Consider the following 21,389-nt stretch of genomic DNA (forward strand, 5'->3'; position numbering starts at 1 on the left):
CATAGTTTAGGCATTGACTGAAATATAGAGTCCTAAAATTATCATGTAGATTTATACACACATTTTTGCAATCTTGCCATAACCAAGAAGACCTATGTATTCCCTGACTGTCTGCACTAAAGAGAAATCTGGCATCCAGCTGCATGCATATCATTTTTCATCTGTTGAGGTTTTATGTGGATTTGTTTTATATAGCAGAAATATAAAAAGGTCATATGGTACAGGTGCACCAGTAAATTTTAGTGTGATTTTTTTTTTTTTTACTGTTTGTTTAGCTATTTTATTCCAAATAGGAACCAACCTGTGACATGTCCAATAATGCTCTACTGAACTTGTATTACTATTTCTACAGTATAGTTCTCATACTGATCCAAACATAGGCTAACCTCAGTGGGATGTAGAGCCAAACACATTATTTTGTAAATACTGTATTTATATTGCAATAATGCTGGGGTTGTGGAAGTGCTGGATCAGATTTAGTGCAAGTATACTGTATTTATAAAATGATGTACTTTCCTAGTAGTCAGTATATTAAGACCCACTTTCTGAACAGGTCACCAGTCAGTACAGAATTCTTGCATCTGTATAGGTGTACAGTTGCATGAAAGCACATCTAGATTTTGTATGATGGGGATTTAAAATTGAGGCTAGGTTCACAGTTGGACGTTTCGTTTCTATGCGACGTTAAAGTTACAACGCAACACAACTAAAAAGTCGCAACGCACCTTAAAGAGAATTTAAGGTGGATCTCCGGGTGGCAGATGGGACACAGAGGCATGTCCTCTGCCTAATGACATAGCTCTGTGTCCCCCAACTGCCGATCTTTACCCCCCCCCCATTGCCGCGCTATAGCCCCCTGAGTTTAGCGACAAGGTTTGTTGTTAACTCGGAGGTAAACACAGGAGAGAGGAATTCCCTCCAGGGACATTCCTGCAGGGTTTCCTGAGCTGCTATTGGAGAGCCTCCTGCCGCTTCCTCGCCTCCCCGCACGCTATGAGAGAGACACAGTCTCTCAATGCAGCGTCATGACCCAGAGGTCACGAAAGTAAAAGTGGGCTATTGCGGCCCATGGGATCGGCGGTTTTTGCCACTACCTTATCCGCTCAGCCCTGCGGATCAGGTAGCCTACTTTTTTTTTTTCCATCTATTGAGCCCACCACGGGCTCTCTTTAAAGCTGTGTTACCGTCGCATACAGTAGATACAGTGACAATGAAAAGTGTGCTTCCCTGAATCTGTTAATGTGTACATTTACAGGTAACACACTGCAGTAGTGAGTTACCATAACGCAACATTTACAACGCGGCGTTAACATCACACTGTGAATGCTACATAGGCTTAACATTGCAGTGCAGTAAAGTGTTTATATGTCTTTATTAACAATAAACAATAACGGCCCACTGTGAACGTAGACTCAATAGTTTTGTTTTATTTGTATTTGGCTGGCTAGAGGGCTTGAGAAAGGGTGTGAGCCAGAAACAGCAGTCTGTCGCCACCGGCCTAGCAAAGCATGTGACATCTTGCTGATTGAATAAAAGAGCATATTTACTATTGGTGGTGCCAGCCTTCACTCCTTTCTTTGGCATTGGACCCCAGAGTGCGGGGGTCTTTCAAGGCTTGTCCTCTCTTCAGTGAGTGCCGCTCCACTACATGGCTTTATATACAGGATCTTCTAAAAAAATTAGCATATTGTGATAAAGTTCATTATTTTCTGTAATGTACTGATAAACATTAGACTTTCATATATTTTAGATTCAAATACACACAACTGAAGTAGTTCAAGCCTTTTATTGTTTTAATATTGATGATTTTGGCATACAGCTCATGAAAACCCAAATTTCCTATCTCAAAAAATTAGCATATTTCATCCGACCAATAAAAGAAAATTGTTTTTAAAACAAAAAAAGTCAACCTTCAAATAATTGTTCAGTTATGAACTCAGTACTTGGCCGGGAATCCTTTTGCAGAAATGACTGCTTCGATGCGGCGTGGCATGGAGGCAATCAGCCTGTGGCACTGCTCAGGTGTTATGGAGGCCCAGGATGCTTCGATAGCGGCCTTAAAGCGGATCCGAGATGAAACACTAACTATAACAAGTAACTTGTCTATATATCTTATCTAAAGTTTAGATAGTTTACACAGCATATCTAGCTGCAAAAGTTTAAAAAGTGTATGAATATTTATTCCTGTGATACAATGGGGGCAGCCATGTTCTTTTTGTCATATTGTCACAGGCTAAGAGCTGGAGATGGTATCAGATTTCTTGTGTGTAAATTCAGTCCCCTCTCCTCCTCCCTCCTCCCCTCTGCCTTTGAAATCAATGGCTAGTAACACTTCCCCCTCCTCCTGCCCAGACTGAACTCCTGTAAGCCCTTGCTATTGTCTGAAAGTGCCTTGGCACTCTGAGGGCTGTGGGCGTGGCTTCTATAGTTTATAGGGAATTAAACTATTAAAACATTAAAAAAGTATTTGGCTTGAGGAATGCCTTATAAACTATAGGAAAGGGACACAATTATGCAATGAGTAAAAGTTCATCTCGGATCCACTTTAAGCTCATCCAGAGTGTTGGGTCTTGCGTCTCTCAACTTTCTCTTCACAATATCCCACAGGTTCTCTATGGGGTTCAGGTCTGGAGAGTTGGCAGGCCAATTGAGCACAGTAATACCATGGTCAGTAAACCATTGACCAGTGGTTTTGGCACTGTGAGCAGGTGTCAGGTCGTGAAAAATGAAATCTTCATCTCCATAAAGCTTTTCAGCAGATGGAAGCATGAAGTGCTCCAAAATCTCCTGATAGCTAGCTGCATTGACCCTGCCCTTGATAAAACACAGTGGACCAACACCAGCAGCTGACATGGCACCCCAGACCATCACTGACTATGGGTACTTGACACTGGACTTCAGGCATTTTGGCATTTTCCTCGCCCCAGTCTTCCTCCAGACTCTGGCACCTTGATTTCCGAATGACATGTAAAAGTTGCTTTCATCCGAAAAAAGTACTTTGGACCACTGAGTAACAGTCCAGTGCTGCTTCTCTGTAGCCCAGGTCAGGCGCTTCTGCCGCTGTTTCTGGTTCAAAAGTGGGTTCATGCTTCCATCTGCTGAAAAGCTTTATGGAGATGAAGATTTCATTTTTCAGCACGACCTGGCACCTGCTCACAGTGCCAAAACCACTGGTCAATGGTTTACTGACCATGGTATTACTGTGCTCAATAGGCCTGCCAACTCTCCTGACCTGAACCCCATAGAGAATCTGTGGGATATTGTGAAGAGAAAGTTGAGAGACGCAATACCCAACACTCTGTATGAGCTTAAGGCCGCTATCGAAGCATCCTGGGCCTCCATAACGCCTGAGCAGTGCCACAGGCTGATTGCCTCCATGCCACGCCGCATTGAAGCAGTCATTTCTGCAAAAGGATTCCCGACCAAGTATTGAGTGCATAACTGAACGTAATTATTCGAAGGTTGGCTTTTTTTGTTTTAAAAACAATTTTCTTTTTTTTTTTTTTGTTTCAATCATTTTTATTGAAGAAAAAATTTTGAAGGGGAAAGAACAATTTTACAGCATGACATTGCAATTATAGGGATAAGCAAAAGCAATACAGTCATTTGATGCTAAACTTATTGTAACTCATACAATCATAAGACACTATTTATCATATATCACATAACTGAAGGATTAAACATTAATTCCCAGGTGTAATCAGGCAAAATGTCCGGGATGCAAACTTGCAGGATAACCCGACATCCGTCACAAGCCCCAATGAAAACAATTTTCTTTTATTGGTCGGATGAAATAAGCTAATTTTTTGAGATAGAAAATTTGAGTTTTCATGAGCTGTATGCCAAAATCATTAATATTAAAACAATAAAAGGCTTGAACTACTTCAGTTGTGTGTATTTGAATCTAAAATATATGAAAGTCTAATGTTTATCAGTACATTACAGAAAATAATGAACTTTATCACAATATGCTAATTTTTTTAGAAGATCCTGTATTTACCTGCTGTGTCTTGTCTCATGAAGCCGCCACGAAGACCCCGCATTAATTCACTTCCAGCGTCTGGCCCCGCCCCCCATCTCTGTGGAGAAAAACCGTCCGGCTATTTACTGCAGTGATGGGAGAGAGGGGAGGCGGGGCCAAGGGCCTGAAGTGGAGTGATGTTGGGTTTTGGGAATGCTTCGTGGGACAAGACACCGCAGATAAATGTAACTTTTCTTTACAGCAGCCCTGCAGGATTTTTTATATTAGGATAGAGATCCACTTTAAGGATGTCCCAGAGATGCTCAGTAGGGCTTAGGTCTGGAGACATGTTGCCCAGTCCTGCACTTTTTACCATCAGTTTTGCTAGCAAGGCAGTGGCCATCTCGGAGGTGTGTTTGGGGTCTATCATGTTGATGCTGTATGTACACTTAAAGGGAACCTAAACTGAGAAGGGTATGGATTTTTCCTTTTTAAAATAATACCAGTTGCCTGACTCTCCTGCTGATCCTGTGTCTCTAATACTTTCAGCCACAGCCCCTGAACAAGCATGCAGATCAGGTGCTCTGACTGAAGTCAGACTGGATTAACTGCATGCTTGTTTCAGGTGTGTGGTTCAGTCACTATTGCAGCCAGATATCAGCAGGACTGCCAGGTAACTGGTATTGTTTAAAAGGAAACATCCATAACCCTCTCAGTTTAGGTTCCCTTTAAAGGAGTGCTACACAGACGTCTGCAGCCACGAGACGCCTCCGTTTCTATGGAGGCGGTATGATGGTGCCTCACTAAAGATCTGGCATGTTGGGTGACACCTGTATAGATTCCCCGAAAGAGTCTAGAACAGAGGTGCCCACACTTTATCGGCTTGTGAGCTACTTTAAAAAAATTAGCAAGTCAAAATGATCTACCTATGTACAATTGTAGGAGCACATTTGTATACATAGAATGGAAAATGTAGTGCGGTCGGGATCTTTCAAAAAGTCCTTTGCGATCTACCGGTAGATCGCGATCTACCTAATGGGCACCCCTGGTCTAGAACAACTGCTTCAGGCCGAGTTTCATTAAAGTGGTCTGAAACTCTGACATAACATTCAGTAAAAATGTGTTTTCCTACTTTTTATTACTCATACAGTTATCATATTTGCTTTTGTACATAAGTAATATTGTCTGTTTACAAATTACAAGTTTCCAAAGTGTAGTTTATTGTACCCTGAAAGCTGGCATTGCATGTTATTAAAACTGCTTTTTATTATATATTAACATTTAATGAGCTTTTCTGAACTGAGTGTGTGCCTGAAGCACAGAGCGTTCCTTTTCACTTGTTAGACTGTGTTCACACACATTGTAACAACATTGGAATGTAAATAAAGATACTGTTATCTACCGTTTGGATGCGGATTGAAGCTGAATAGCAGGACAGTGCTTTTGTTTAACCTTTTCAGTGATGTTCTGCTAAAAAAAAAATATTCTGGGATAGTAACTTTCAAGCTGTAAGGAATCTTTTAGATCAAAGTAGAAATGCTGGCTTTCAGACCACTTTAAGTGCTTGTACCGAGTAACTGGAAGACAAACCAAACATTATTCAAATGGAAATGAAGTGTCTGTGCAAACATAAATTATACAGTGTAGAAATGGCCCTGCACATATACCATAAATGTGAAAATATGTCTACAGTATTTCTATATTGTGACAGCGCTCCTTTTGTCCTGTGGTGCAACCTGTGAAGTCAATAAGACCTTAACATAGTGCATTACTGTTGGATTGGCATGATTATCACAAACACCCCAGCACTATGTTAAGGTCTTATTGACTTTACAGGTTGCACCACAGGAGAAGAGGAGCGCTGTCACAATATAGAAATATAGATAACATCACTGTGGACGTGTGATAGCGAATACTCTGGACTTTATCTTTATGTTTTGAGGTTATATTGGGTTTTAATGGGCACATTTTGTATCACTATAATGTCTACAGTATTGGCAACTACTTAAAGGGAACCTAAACTGAGAGGGATATGGATGTTTCCTTTTAAGCAATACCAGTTGCCTGGCAGTCTTGTTGAACTCTTTGGCTGCAGTAGTGGCTGAATCACACACCTGAAACAAGCATGCAGCTAATCCAGTGACTTCAGTCAGAGCACCTGATCTGCATGCTTGTTCAGGGGCTGTGGCTAAAAGTATTAGAGACACAGGATCAGCAGGAGAGTCAGGCAACTGGCATTATTGTAAAAGGAAAAATCCATATCCTTCACAGTTTAGGTTCCCTTTTTAAACGGTACATAAACTGAATCTAACCTGCAAAATAAAGAAACCTCGGGTTCTCTTGTTACTAAACATGATTACCATGAATTGTTTGACTTATTACTTTTTACCATAGATTAAATCTGCCTGCATGAGAGTTACCAAGTTTCTGGTGCTGTCAGCACTACGCATAGATCAGGGAGAATTCACAGCGGTTTTAAAGGACACCTGTAAGCAGGTACAAAATTAGAGTTTAACTTACCTATCGGTCCCCTGCAGAAGTCCCCGCCGCGGCCCACTTTCGTTTTCGCCTACTTTAATGTTGCCAGTCACTGCACGTGCAACAGTGTCCCTGGCAACGCGTGTCCTTGTTCGCAATCCCGTTTCCGGGAGAGTCCTGCGCAGGTGCAGTATGAGAAAACCACGACCGGCAACTTGAGCGAGGTCGTGCGTGGCAAGGGCCATGCAAGCACGGTGGCGAAACTCAGTGAAAACAAAAGTGAGCTGCGGCAGGGGGACCAAAGCAGCATTTTGTCCTGGCGCTGGCACAGGGCGTCTGCAGGGAACCAGTAGAAGCCCCAAGTAAGTTAAACTCCTTTTTTTTTATTTTTTTTTTTTTTTATTTTTTTTTCTTCTGTAACTGCTTACATGTGTCCTTTAAAGGACAACTGAAGAGAGAAGAATATGGAGGCTGTCACATTTATTACCTTTTAAAAATATCAGTTGCCTGGCAGCCCTCCTAATCTATTTGGCTGCAGTAGTGCCTGAATAACACCAGATACAAGCATGCAGCTAATCTTGTCAGATCTGACAATAATGTCAGAAACACCCGATCTGCTCCATGCTTGTTCAGTGTCTATGGCTAAAAGTATTAGAGGCAGAGGTTCATCAGGACAGCCAGGCAATTGGTATTGATTAAAAGAAAATATATATGGCAGCCTCCACATCTCTTTTGCTTCTGTTGTCCTTTAAGTCTGCTGTGCCTTGTGTCAGGAAGAATCTGTCTCACTGCTTTCGTTGTACATGTTTTTCTAAAATCCATCCTGCTATGAACAGGAAATGGCCATAAAAACTGATTAGCTCTTTACATAATTTGCACTGATGTGGTATTAGCATGTGTATTCAGTACAGTATTTTTGTTTTGCAAGGTCTATGTTAATTCATTTCTATGTCACTTTTTCCAGCGGCTTGAAGATAATCTGGCTCTTCCTTCAGCTGAAATGCAAGCCATTGAAAGTAGTAAAGCAGGACTAGACACCTGGGAATACAAAACCCACAATTCACTTATGTACTATCCTCCAGGTATGTTTCCTCCACATATCCAATTTGGTTCCTAACTCTCTTATTCTTATTCTCTTATTCTTCAAGGGGGGAGATGGTGTATTTATTTCTCTTTTTACATGCCCAGAAGCATTTAAAAAGTAGAAAAATAGTTTTCTGTGGGACCTACTGCTCAAAAAAGGTCTGTGTGGATATGTTCTCTTTCCTCTCTCAACCGCTTTTCCATCCCACCTTATCCCTGCTCAAAAGACATCAGATACCGCATATGAGATTAATGCCTAGTACACACTATGCAACTTCCCGTGAGATGGACAGGTCAGATCAATTATTTCTGACAGGTCAATCTGATTTTCAATCGATTTTGTTTAGAAGTCAGTGTTCTCCCCAGAATTTCTTTTTTCCAGCCAGATGGCATGAAGAAGAAGCTGGGTGGGGTGCGACGGGGTAATGCAAGGTCGGCGCAACTTTGCTTACAGCAGTTCAAATTGTCAGCTTTTGCGTGCAGGTTGGACATTGCATTAAACTCTGAAAATGATAATTTCTTTGTTAACTTCAATAGAGTAGAGAATACCAATTTATCAGTCAGACCCAAACTTTTCTAAAGCAGCAAGATGGGGACACTACAGCAATCTGAGCCTTAGAATTTCAGTACAGACTATAAAATAAATCAATACTTGCGTATTATGCCATACAGACAGTTACACACTCAGGAAAATTGTATACAATGTTTCAATCCCTGCAGCTTCAGTGTCTCAGGTTACAGCCTGGAAACTCTTTGGAGGTGATGTGGCTGTGTAGAATGAACATTTACTTACATAATAAATTATAGTACATGACTAAAGTAACAGGAAAAAAATAGTTTAGTAAAATTAGTAATCCTTAACCTCCCCCCCCCCTTCCTTAACCCCCAACCCTTTACCTTCCCCTCCTCCTAACCTTAACCTCCCTCCTCCTTAAAGGGAACCTGAAGTGAGGAAAATTATTTAAAATAAACACATGACGTATCTGCAAATTAATATTACATACTAACCTCACTGTCAGTTCCTCTCAGAGGCTCACCATTTTCTTCTTACAGTGATCCCTTCCAGTTCTGACAATACTTTGTCAGAACTGAAATATACCAGTTGCTGTCAATTATATATCAGCAGCTGTCAGTTACAACTGAATGTGCAAGGTAATGTCCATGTTTCCCTATGGCTCAAGTGGGTCATATAACAGTTTAACAGTGTGCTGACCAGGAAGCTGTTAGGGGATACTGGCCATTATTAAAATGGAGGACGGAGAAATCCATTGGTCACAGTGGACAAATGGGACACAGGAGAGAAGAAGGATCTTGAGGAGCAAACTACACTCGAGGAGCAAACTACACTTTTTATTTTCAGTTCAGGTTCTCTTTAACCCCTAACCTTAACTTCTAACCCTTAACCTCCCCCACCTTAACCCTAACCCTTCACCTCCCCCCTCAACTCCTATCCTTAACCTCTAACTTTAACCTCCCCCTCCTTATTTCCTAACCTTAACCCGAACCCTTCACCTCCCCCCTCAACTCTTAACCCTTAACCTCCCTCCTAAACCCCTAACCTCCTTGCCCCCCTCCTTAACACTTAACCCTAACCCTTAAGCCCCCCTCCTCAACGCCTTACCTTAACCCTAACACCCTCCCCACGGCTAGGAGTTATTGAGGGTTAAGGAGGGAGGTTAACGTTAAAGGGAACCTGTACTAAGTAAATATATTTAAAATAAACACATGAGGTAACTTCAAATGAACATTACATAGTTACCTTGCCATCAGTTCCTTTCAGAAGCTCACCATTTTCTTCTGAAAATGATCCCTTCCAGTTCTGACAACATTTTGTCAGAACTGAAGTATATCAGTTGCTGTCAGTTATAGCTGAGAGGATGACTGATGTGCCAAGTAATGTCTATGTTTCCCTATGGCTCAAGTGGGCAACGTTACTGTTTAACAGTGTGCTGACCAGAAAGCTGTTATGGGGTGATGGCCATTTTCAAAATGGAGGATGGAGAATTTCCTTGTTCACAGTGGACAAACAGGACGCGGGAAAGGAGAAGGAGATTGAGGAGTAGACTACACGGGAGGTAAGTATGACTTGTGTATTTTTATTTTGACTTTTTTAATTTTCAGTTCAGGTTTTCTTTAAGGAAGGGAAGTTGCTTAAAGTGTACCAGAGATCATAACATTCAAAGAACCGATATTTACCTGGGGCTTTCTGTAGCCCCATAAACACGTGCGAGTCCCTCGCTTTCCTCCTGCGGTCTGCCGTTCAGCCGCGATCAGCCACATTAATTGCTTCAGTCAGGTCCAGTCTGGGACTTCTGCGCATGCGTGGACCTCCCATGCTTGCACAGAAGACCCAGACTGAAGCGACTGAAGCAATTACTGGGGCTGATCGCGGTTGAACGGCAGACCGTGGGAGGACAGCGTGGGAACCGTGTGTTTATGGGGGTTGGAGGAAGTCCCCGGTAAGTATCGGTTCTGTACAGTCCTACAATTACTTATGAGCTTCTTCTGTAAAATCCAAAGATAAGATTCTTACAGCAACATCCTTTTGCAGGTGTACCTGATAATGATACGATATTCAAGAAGCCCAGGGAAGTTGTCCATAGAAACACACGTTTCCAGAAAGATCCCTTTAGTCAAGCGCTGAGTAAGACACAGCTCCAGCAGGCAGCTGCCTTGAATGCACAGGTAAGCTAATGCTCCCCTTTTTCATAGATTTGCTTGTGTACTACCTAGAGATGGCCAATGAGATGCTAATACCGTATATACTAGAGTATTAGCCGAGATTTTAGGTCCAAAAAAGTGCATCAAACGTTTGGGTCTCGGCTTATACTCGAGTCACATCGGTCTCCTAAGTGCTCCGGAGTGCCTCCTTACCCCCGCCTGTGTCCCTCGCCATATGAATACATTATTATGGTGCGACTATAATTGTCAGCGCCATGTGCATCTTTGAGCTGCCCACTGGAGTTTGCTATCAGTGCCAGAGCAGAGCGATGTGTTGGATCGAGGCCGGCGTTATGATGATGCGGCTATAATTGTCAGCGCCGTGTGTATCTTTAGCTGCCCCGTCTTTGAGTCTCTTACCGCGGAGCGAAGGGAAGTGTTGGTTCCGGGCCGGCAAAATGCATTGCGGAGCACGGCATTCGCGCTGGTTTAGGAGTCCGAGCTCTGACGCCTTGCAGTAGCGCACGTAATTAAAGGTGCCACTCTAGGATGTCATAGAGATGAGACTCCTAAACCAGCGTGGTGTTGAGAGTGAATGCTGTGCTCCGCAATGCATTTTGCCGAACCGGAACCAACACTTCCCTTCGCTCCGCGGTAAGGAACTCGAGTCGGGGCAGCTAAAGATACACGCGGCGCTGACAATTATAGCGGCACCATTATAACCTCGGCCTGGAACTAGCACAGCATGATGATTTTAAACTGCAGGCTCACAGTTTATTCAGCAATGCATTACTTTAATGGACGTGCCAGTTATGATTTGCTTGTGCAATGTAGCAGAGGTGCACACATCACAAAACTGGCTGAACATATTACCCGTATTGCTATCTGCTGACTTTATGCTACTTTTCCCATGCATGGTTATGACTGTGAATGGCGTTGTAGTTGTGGCATTTTTTACCCTCGGCTAATACTAGAGTCAATCATTTTTTCCTGTTTTTTTAGAAGTAAAAGTTGGTGGGTCGGCTTATACTCAGGTCAGCTTATACTCGAGTACATTTAGGGTTGCAACGGTATGAAATTCCACAGTATGATAACCGTAAAAAAAATACCATGGTATGACGGTATTACGGTATACGGTATTAAACAATTATTTGTACCCGGGCCCCACCCCCTTCCATTAAATAATGTGCCCCCACCCGCCCAGTAATAGGTGGCTGCAGTATAGGTAGCCAAGGATAGGTGTAGCCAGTGGTAGGTGGCGCAGCATAGGTAGCCAGTGGTAGGTGGCCGCAGCACAGTTAGCCAGGGATAGGTGTAGCCAGTGGTAGGTGGCCGCAGCATAGGTAGCCAGGGATAGGTGTAGCCCGTGGTAGGTGGCACAGCATAATTAGCCAGGGATAGGTGTAGCCAGTTGTAGGTGGCGCAGCATAGGTAGCCAGGGATAGGTGTAGCCAGTGGTAGGTGGCCGCAGCATAGGTAGCCAGGGATAGGTGTAGCCAGCAGTAGGTGGCCGCAGCATAGGTAGACAGGGATAGGTGTAGCCAGGATTGGTGCCCACAATATAGAGAGCCAGGGATAGGTGTAGCCAGAATAGGTACTTATATAATAGGTATCATTCTGCACTGCAGTGCATATCTCTTTTAAAAATAGCTTATTGGTGGCAGTCAGGTCAGGTGACACGAGGACTGGGAGAAATCAAATTACAAATTGTGATCAGTGTCAGACTTTTTCAAAATGAGCTTATCTGCAGGTGGTATTCAGAGATGACACATTGGGGAGATCAAATGACTGCTTGCTTAGTCACAGAGTGCTTGTGTCAGACAGGCTAAACTCTCTAAATACATGCAGGTGCAGCCAGGCAGGGTCTGCTTTCCTAGCTGGCTCAGGCTGGCAGGCAGGCCCAGGCCCCAGAGTACAGAAGGTTATCCTCCACAGTCCACATCCACACTACTCAGATACAGTGGGGGAGGCTCTCAGGTGGGGCTGGGTATATGGATACCCTTAAGATGGTGGTGGCAATGCCCTTATTTTTTTATTTTTTGGTGGCTCTATTCGTTTCCTGCTTGCCTTACTTGTTGTTGCTGGCCTGGAAATATGGCACTCTCCTGGGTCGTACAAGCTACGCAGCGGCAGTACGCAGCACTCGCAGACTCTGGGCGGGAACGCAGGACTCGGGAGGAGGAGTGCGTGGTGTGTGTGCGCTCCAGCCGCTAGGGGGAGCAGCGTCTAAATTACATGCCGCGGTCGCATCATCATTACAGGACGCCTGTACGCAGCGCCTGACGTCATCCAGGAAATAGCTGAGAGAAGGGCAATGACGGCGGAAACCGGTATTTCGTAAATGTGCACGGTACGGTTACCATGCACATTGAAACTGTGATATATCGTGAAACCGGTAAACCGCGGCAACCCTAGAGTACATATGGTAATTTTGTCTTGCATGCAAATTGTATCCCACTTGCTATTCAGCCAAACATATGCACTTCAGCCAATTACTAGCTTCATTCATGTTGCTTAACCTCTCTGGCAGTAACCCCAAGTCGGGCTCGGGGCGGAGAACTGCAGCTCAGAGCAGTCACCCCGAGCCTGACTCGTGGTAGCTGCCGGGAGGTCTGTGCAGTCTATAGCGTGCGGCGGGTGTTTAAACTCGCCTCCCCTGGGATCCAAACGCCGGCAGCCATTTTCCTTCCTGTCCTCGGAGGCTCTGCATCCCTCTGGTGAGATCAGTTTGTCGTCATGACGACCGACGGCAATCTCACTACAGGGTTACAGCGCCACTCGGAGGACAGAGGGAGAATTGCAGTGCTGAATCCCAGGTAGGTGATTTAATGCTGGGCTCCTGCAGGTCTCTCTGCCGTATGAATTAACCCCAACCCCCCCCCCCCCCTTCCCCCATCCTGGTTTTAGTGTGAAAGTGTGCATCACTTTCAGACCCTGCAATCTGGAAACAATCATACCATACTGCCAGGGAGGTTAAATATGCATGCATGCTGAATGTATTAGCATATCATTGACTATATCTAGTGATACCTGATGGCATGTATTGTTTTGTGTCACAATGCATTTTCTCTTTGTGTGCAGTATAAACAAGGGAAGGTTGGTCCAGATGGAAAGGAACTCATACCTCAAGAATCCCCCAAAGTAAATGGCTTTGGGTTTGTAGGAACCCCGTCACCTGCTCCTGGTATGTATGCAGGAAATAGAAGTTCATCTGGTCACTACAGAGTACTATTTTGTGAAGCACAGACATGGATGCTCTAAAGTAACTTGTATTTATTTTTTAATGGCAGGAGTTGATGAGTCTCCATTAATGACATGGGGTGAGGTTGAGAGCACTCCCTTTCGACTAGATGGTTCAGAGACTCCATATATGGAGAAGGCACCTGGACCGTCGTTTAAGGTATTTCCTTTTTATTGTACAGTGTTCTGTATGTGCATTGAATGATGCCGTGAATGTTAAGCGGCTGAAACACTGCCTTATAAAGTGTTAACAGGTTCAGTATTAAAAAACACAAAGCACAGTGTACTCTCGTTATAATAAACTCAGATCTAGTAAACATTTAGGTATAGTAAACTATCTCTCCAGGTCCCGGCTAATCTCCATTATAAGTCTATGGGAGCAATGCCTGGTATAGTAAACTCTGATATAATAAAACATCTGTTATAGTAAACATGTCTTTTTGGCCCCTACGTGATGTTGAATGTGGATATAGTAAACAGTGGGTGGTGGATACATCCGTGTGAAACCCATGGTTGGCTGCTCTCTTCAGGCTGGTTGCCAGTGAGCTGATGACGTAAGACAAGAAGAATGGCACCAGCGCTGGATGTACTGTGCTGCAGAAATAAGCAGCCTGGGGAAAATGAGGAATAATGTCAAAGTAAACAAAAGAGGATGCAGTGTTACCACTTCCACTTTGCAATCACTGATAAAAGTATTGTCAGTCCTCCCACAGGATTGAACGCACTCCCGGAGAGTACATTTGAAATCGGCGCCGTTAGACTTGGGTGCAGGATACAGCCGGTATATATCTGATTCTGCTTCTGCACAAGTCCGGGCCGTATTATTTACTATTCCCCCTCCAGGCCGCCATGGATAGTGGGGGAATGAAATAACTCGGCTTCCAGTGATTGTTGGAGGCCGAATTATTGTGTTTTTTAAGCAACCTCGGCTCCGTCTTCTGACGGCGCCGACGTTACTCACTGAGCGCTGCAATAGGAGTGATTCCTATTGTAGTCTATGGAGGCACCGGCTGCGCCCAAATCTAGCAGCGCTGAAAAGCACTGCTCCGCTCCCGGGTATATCTTTCCTTGTTAGAGATGACTCTCCTGGTAGCATGTGGAGGGCAGTACAGGCTACTTTCACTTGTAGTGCAGATCAGAGCAGGCCTACTCGCTGCAAAACTAATGCTGCATACACACTTGAGATAAGTCTCTGGAAAAGGCAAGATCACAGACCAATTTTACTCCATTCCATGTAGTATGAGAGCCATACCTACACAGTCTATTCTATTGAGCTGAACTCCCCATCAGATAAAATCTTTGCAAGATGCTGCACACAAAGATGCTGTACACATGCAAAAGATCAGTATCTGCAAAAGATCTCTTCCTGCAATAGATCCATTCCTGCAAAATGCATTCATAGTCTATGAGATCTGCAGATCATCATACACACCTTTTAACAGGCAATCATCTGCAGATCAGATCCACCAGGATGGATTTTCAGATCTGCAGATGATTGCCAGATATGCAGATGAAGTCTGTTAAACAAGGTGTGAATGATGATCTGCAGATCTCATACACTATTAATGCATTTTGCAGGAATGGATCTATTGCAGGAAGAGATCTTTTGCAGATAAGGATCTTTTGAATGTGTACGGGCATCTTTGTGTGCAGCATCTTGCAAAGATTTTATCTGATGGGGAGTGCAGCTCCATAGAATAGACTGTGTAGAGTATGGCTCTCATACTACATGGAATGGGGTAAAATTGGTCTGTGATCTTGCCTTTTCCAAAGACTTGTATCTCAAGTGTGTATGCAGCATTAGGAGTGGAGAGTATATTGCCAAGTCCCGCCCATGGAGTAATTGGAGCCACTCTCATTTAGAGATGCAAGTGGCTTATTATGATTGGCTGCATTTAGAAGAGAGGCTCAAGTGTGAGCAGAAAGTTTTGAACGACACGTGCTGCAAGTCCCACTCACGGAGGCATCAGAGCCACTCACAGGAAGCAAGTAGCTGCCGCTATTCATTGGTGGCTACACTTTTTAAGGAGCTAGTGATCTGTCCAGCCTGGCTGTACATCTCTAAGGTATACTTAAAGGGACTCCAAGCTCTAAATAAAAACGAAATTGGTACTGACCTGGGGTGACAGTAGTGCGCATGCACGGTTTAATTGCGCATGCGCAGTACTGTCACGCCGGCCGCCGTGATGACGACAGACGTGACGTTTCAGGAAGAAGGAGCCCGACACTCGGGCCCAGTGTCACCGGGAGTCACCTGGGAGCCATTTCTGGCCAGGCTCTGGGAGAAGAGCCAGATGGACGCCGTGGGACCTCCTGACCTACGGTGGGCTGCAGAAAGCCCCAGGTGAGTACCAATTTCGTTTTTATTTAGAGCTCGGAGTCCCTTTAACCTTGTAGTCCACTAAATGTGCTCGTGCTTGTACTGTACCTCCAAAGGGTGGACAGAGTTGCTCCTTTGCAGCAGAGAATATATGAGGGCATGCTGGGCCATTTCTAAGACAGTTTCTGATATAGTAAACTTCTGTTATAGTAAACCAGTTTTCCTGGTCCCTTGGAGTTTACTGTATAGTGTTTGAGCTTATTTCATGAAAGCAGTATGTTTTAACTCTTCACAAACTTTGACTTTTTTTTTATTATTCTGAATGCTGTAAAGCACAGGTGTCAAACTTTAGGCTCACAGGCCGAATGCGGCCCTCCTTGTCATTTTGTGTGGCTCTCAAGAGCTTTAAATGTGCATCATTGTAAGCAGCAAAAGAACAGCACATTGACTGCACCAAGAGGATGACCATGTTTCTGGTTAAAACATTGTCAGCTTAAGCCCACGTGTACCAACAACCCATGGTACCCCTCCTAGGATACAACACCCCCTCCCCAGTGGGTAGTAAAACGCACACCTTTACTCCCTGGCACCATCTCCCCGCATAGCAGAGTAGCACAGCTGTGCTATAGTTAACTGCTTGAGCACTGTGTCGGGTCTTTTCTCTCCTTCCAGACAGCTGCACACCCAATACTTCCCATACCTCCAGCTCATGATCACATGACATGCGTTCAGAGCCAGAGGTATGCAGCATAGAGCATGTGGCTATCAGGAAGATCAGACTAGTCCCAAAACAGCACTGGCACAGGTAAGTATTAAACTACTCTTTTGAAGAGGGGGGGGGGGGGTAGAGTGGGTTCCTAGGCCTTCCCACGGTCACTATACTTACGCTGCTTAATTTGAGACAGTTCAATAAATTTTATATCTTAAGAATTTGACCCGCGACTTAGACTATGTTTTATATTTTGGCCCCTTGCGTGATTGAGTTTGACACTTCTGCTTTAAAGTAATGCAAACTAAAACCTTATTAAGGTTCATGTACTTTTGCATTAATAAGTCTGCATGAGAATTCTTTTCTGACTGTGACTTCATTTTACTGAGGATATATTCAACTTAGTGACTAACATTTCTTCTCTAACGCTGTACTTGATAGATTCTGGAGCCCGGCCGCAGGGAGCGCTTGGGTTTGAAAATGGCAAATGAAGCCGCAGCAAAAAACAGAGCCAACAAACAGGAGGCACTAAGAAAAGTCACAGAGAACCTGGCCAGGTAAGCTCAGAGCATCAGTAGCTACAATACTTTTAAAGCTCCGCTCAGGATCTATAACACAACTATCACGGAAAACTGTAAAATCCATGTAGACACATACATACTGTATATAGTGCATGTTACTTTGGGACAAATGCACATCTTAGATGTATGTATTTTAAATCGAATTGGGTTTTTTGCTCTTTGCGATAGTGGTCCTTAACATGATCACCATGCCTAGCTTTAGACTTGTGCGAAAGTGTAAAGTGAATGATGGAAAATCGATCATATTGTTGCCTTGCTAGTTGAGCAGCACAAGACTAGGCAATTGCTACTTGAACAGCAAAACTTTATAGCTCCTTTTAATGTGGAAATTGTCTAAACTTTATTGTAAGATACAGTAATCGGCGGGAAAGATGGCAGTGCATAGATTCTTGTGACCTGCTGGAAAAATTGACTCTTATAGCAGCTTCTAATTTAATATTATTAAAGTAAACCCAAGAAGTTTGCAATCTATATATAAAAAAAAACAACCTACTACCTGATCCGTGGGGTCACTTACTGCCACTCCTGCATCCTTTTTTTTTTTTTTTAAAGATTCTAATCTTGTTAAAAAAAAATAATGACCAAGACACCGGAAGTACTTCCAGGGTCACAGCACGCTCCCGAACGCTGCAAATGAGAGGATCTGAGATTTATGTATGCTTGGAAGGTCCTTTAAACCTCTGCAGCCACAGGAGCAAACATTGAACAGGTGGGGAAGGAGGTGTTCCAGAGGCTGGAATGGGCATGTTCAGAAAAGGTCTTCCAGCTAAGGACAGCCCTTCAAGATTCTCAGCGCCAACATGCTGCTTGCTGGCATATTTGGTTGGGGTGCCATGTGCGACAGAGGTATACATACAGAGGTATGTGTTTGTGCACAGTACAGGCCTCTGTGTCCCATTTTTAATAGAGGAATTTTTCTCCGGGTAAACTTTATACATTACTTCTACATTCCATTTTGCAGCCAGTTATGACTTCCTGCAGTTGGCAGGAAGTTCAGATTTCACTCCATGCCACATTTTTTTTGCTTTAGAGCCTGGGTGCCCAATAGGTCGATCGCGATCTACTGGTAGATTGCGACCAACAGCTGAGTAGATCCTGGCCACGTCCTGTCATAATCTGAAGCTGCGCAGCCGCGGCTGTCAGATTTTGCTGCCTAAGCAGCATCAGTGGGAAGAGGCGCGGCTGAAGGGGATGCGTGGCTGAAGGGGAGAGGAGCAAATGAGGAGACAGGTCTCCTCCCCCCCAGGCTGTTTGACTCACACAGCGTCTCCTCCCCTCCAGGCTGCCTGTGTGCGCAGCATCTTCTCTCCTCCAGGCTGCTAGGCAAGTGAGAACACTGTGGGCAAATAGCTTCAGGAGGATTCTGAAGCTATTTGCTACGTTTGAAGGGGGGAGGATTGAACTGCTGGGATGGGATGGGGGGGTGGGGTGGGGGGGGTTCAGGACATGTAGGGGAGAAGGCTCCTGCTAATCACTAGGCTTTGGGGGGGGGGGGGGGGGGGTGAGAAGAATCCTTATGTATGCTGTCTGGTTGGGGGGGGGGGGGGGTAATGGAGGGTTTGCAGGTAGGCGGGTAGATCTCGTGAACCATCTTAGGTACACTTTAAAGGTACTTTAAACTGTTGGGAGAGGGATATGGTGGTTGCACTATTTTCTTTTAACCAATACCAGTTGCCTGGCTATCCTGCCCATGCTCTGCCTCTAATAATTTTAGCCATATACCCTGAACAAGCATATTATGCAGGTCAGTTATTTTTGGCATTATTGTCAGATCTGACTAGTTGAGCTGCATGCTTGTTTCTGGTGTTATTCAGACACTACTGCAGTCAAGTAGATCAGCAGGGCTGCCAGGAAATGGTATTGCTTAGAAGGAAATAAATATGGCAGCCTCCATATTCTTCTCATTTCAGTTTTCCTTTAAGTGTATGGAGTTTTTCCAACTTTCTTATTACCCTACTGAGTAACATTAACAGAGCATATCACAGATTTAAAAAAAATACAATTTTTTGGGGGGTTGCTCATGGCCATAATTTAGTGTCATCACAAGCCACTAAACTGTAACAAGGTGCATTCTGAGAACTCCATTTTTGCAAGACTATTTGTACAGCTCTACCGACAGTAAATAATCAATTTCTGTGTAGTTAGCAGCCTCTAGTGGTCAGGAGAGTTGCTTTGAAATGAGATAGTACTCTGAGGTGAGTCTTCAGATGCATCTGTGTGGCTTTGCTCCAAAAAAGAGAGAATCAAGACTGGGCTTAGGTGGTGGGAGAAGGGGACACATGGAATGTTAAAGGTAGCCATACACTGGTCGATTTGCCATCAGATTCGACCAACAGATAGATCGAATCTGATCTGAGAGGGATTGTATGGCTACCTTTACTGCAAACAGATTGTGAACCGATTTCAGCCTGAAACCGTTCACAATCTGTTGTGGTGGTGGTGCTGCTGCTGCCGCCGCTCCCCTCCCCCGCCGCATACATTACCTGCTCCGCCGGCGTGACTGCCCCCGGTCACCGCTGCTCCGTCTCCGCTCTGGTCTCCGGGTCCGGCATGCTTTACTTCTTCCTGCCCGGCAGGAAGTTTAAACAGTAGAGCACCCTCTACTGTTTAAACTTCCTGCTGGGCAGGAGGAACTGAAGCATGCCGGAGACCAGAGCGGAGACGGAGCAGCGGTGACCGGGGGCAGTCGCGCCGGCGGAGCAGGTAATGTATTGCCGCTCTATTGCGTTGGTCATCGGGCAATCGAACGCCGCTAGCGACGCGCTCCCTACCCACGGGCGATCGCCGGTAATTTTCCGCACGGAGCGATCGACGGGATCGGACGAAATGGATCGACATTCGGCTTGTAGCGCGAACGATTGGCAGCAGATTCGATCCTAGTGATCGAATCTGCTGTCGAAACGGCTGCAAATCTAGCCAGTGTATGGCCAGCTTAACATTTAAAGAGAACCAGAGACGAAGCACCCTCATGTGTTTTATTACATTTATCAGTGGGAACATGACAGTAAACACCTACCCTGCTTTTAGTTTCATTCTTATCTGCATAATTATTCTATTATCAGCTGTGATAAGAATCCCCGACTGGCTCAGTCTAGGTTTGACCTGGAATCATTATAGCTGAGTCACTCTTCTGTGGAGTCTTTTCAAGCCCAAGACTGCCACCTCCTGGCTCAAATTTCCTGCTTTGCATACTGAGAGCTGTGATGACATGGGAGGGGCTGCTGCTGCTGAGAGAGAATCTCTGAAACAGACGTGTGGCTGCAAGCCTGCAATATGATCTGTGTGCTCTCAGCATAGATACTGATGATGACTGCAGTTTCATTCCTATGAGAGAGACTTCCTACAGGGAGCTGCACATCATACCAAAATGAAAGCACACAGATGAAAGGCTGTAGCCTTTCTCATATAGCCTAGATAGCAGCCTAGTCTCATATAGCCTAGACAGCACATCCAGAACAACTCATATAACCCGGAAACAGAAGGGATTTGAGCTGGCGGCCATATTTGATTTTTCCTGGAGCAATATTGGATAAAAAAAACACTAAAAAAAAGCACACCAGAGCGGCGAAATTATCAGGTAGAGCATTTATTCTTTACAAGCTATCGACTGATATGTTTATTTTGTGTGAAACGTTCATCTCTGGTTCCCTTTAAGGATATAATGAAAATAGTTTTTAGTTATAATAGGTTATTGGGTTTCAGCCCGGTTATATGGAAAGTAATGCTGGGCTGCTTGACTGGCGATTACTGTATGTTTTTTTTCATGTCTTACATTTTGGAGTAATATTAACCACCATTTAATACAATAACCTCTGTTTCTTTCTTAGCTTGACACCCAAAGGACTCAGTCCATCCATGTCCCCTGCTCTTCAGCGTTTGGTGAACAGGACTTCAAGTAAATACACAGATAAAGCTTTGAGAGCCAGCTACACCCCATCCCCTTCACACACAGGATCACATGTCTGTAAGACGCCAGGAGGATCTCGTCTGACTCCCACCGTTACCCCCACTCTTGGAGCTGCTTCACAGACTCCTACTGCCCCCGATTCCACCTCAATTACTGATAACCTGCTGCATTTACCCAAACGAAGGAAAGCCTCCGATTTCTTCTGAGGGAATTAGACTGCTGCTTGGTCTGATTTTTGCTAGGTGTCTCAGAGATCAGTCTGACACCCAGTTAACAGTGAAAGGACCACAGAATTATGTTACATCTCATTTTGGAGATTAATATGGCATGCTAATTTATTAGCAACAATATACATTTGTGCATTTATATGTGGATGGGAAAGACTTTTGTAATGTTACTGCGCTCTGAAAATGTTATTTATCAGTGATTATAAAAGTTCAATAAGTGGA

General features: G+C 44.3%; 1 protein-coding gene across 1 annotated transcript in view; it reads left to right on the forward strand.

The window, feature by feature from the left end:
• The window catches only part of ESS2 (ess-2 splicing factor homolog), a 38,955-nt gene extending 17,566 nt beyond the window's left edge, over positions 1-21,389 (forward strand). The window contains exons 5-10 of the mRNA XM_068271564.1: positions 7,404-7,521; positions 10,074-10,207; positions 13,265-13,367; positions 13,474-13,583; positions 16,894-17,009; positions 20,861-21,389. Coding sequence (XP_068127665.1) covers positions 7,404-7,521; positions 10,074-10,207; positions 13,265-13,367; positions 13,474-13,583; positions 16,894-17,009; positions 20,861-21,146 — 867 coding nt within the window. The 3' untranslated portion in view covers positions 21,147-21,389. The remainder of the gene's footprint in view (positions 1-7,403; positions 7,522-10,073; positions 10,208-13,264; positions 13,368-13,473; positions 13,584-16,893; positions 17,010-20,860) is intronic.

The sequence above is a fragment of the Hyperolius riggenbachi genome, chromosome 1, assembly GCF_040937935.1.
Source record: "Hyperolius riggenbachi isolate aHypRig1 chromosome 1, aHypRig1.pri, whole genome shotgun sequence".
Classification (NCBI taxonomy): domain Eukaryota; kingdom Metazoa; phylum Chordata; class Amphibia; order Anura; family Hyperoliidae; genus Hyperolius; species Hyperolius riggenbachi.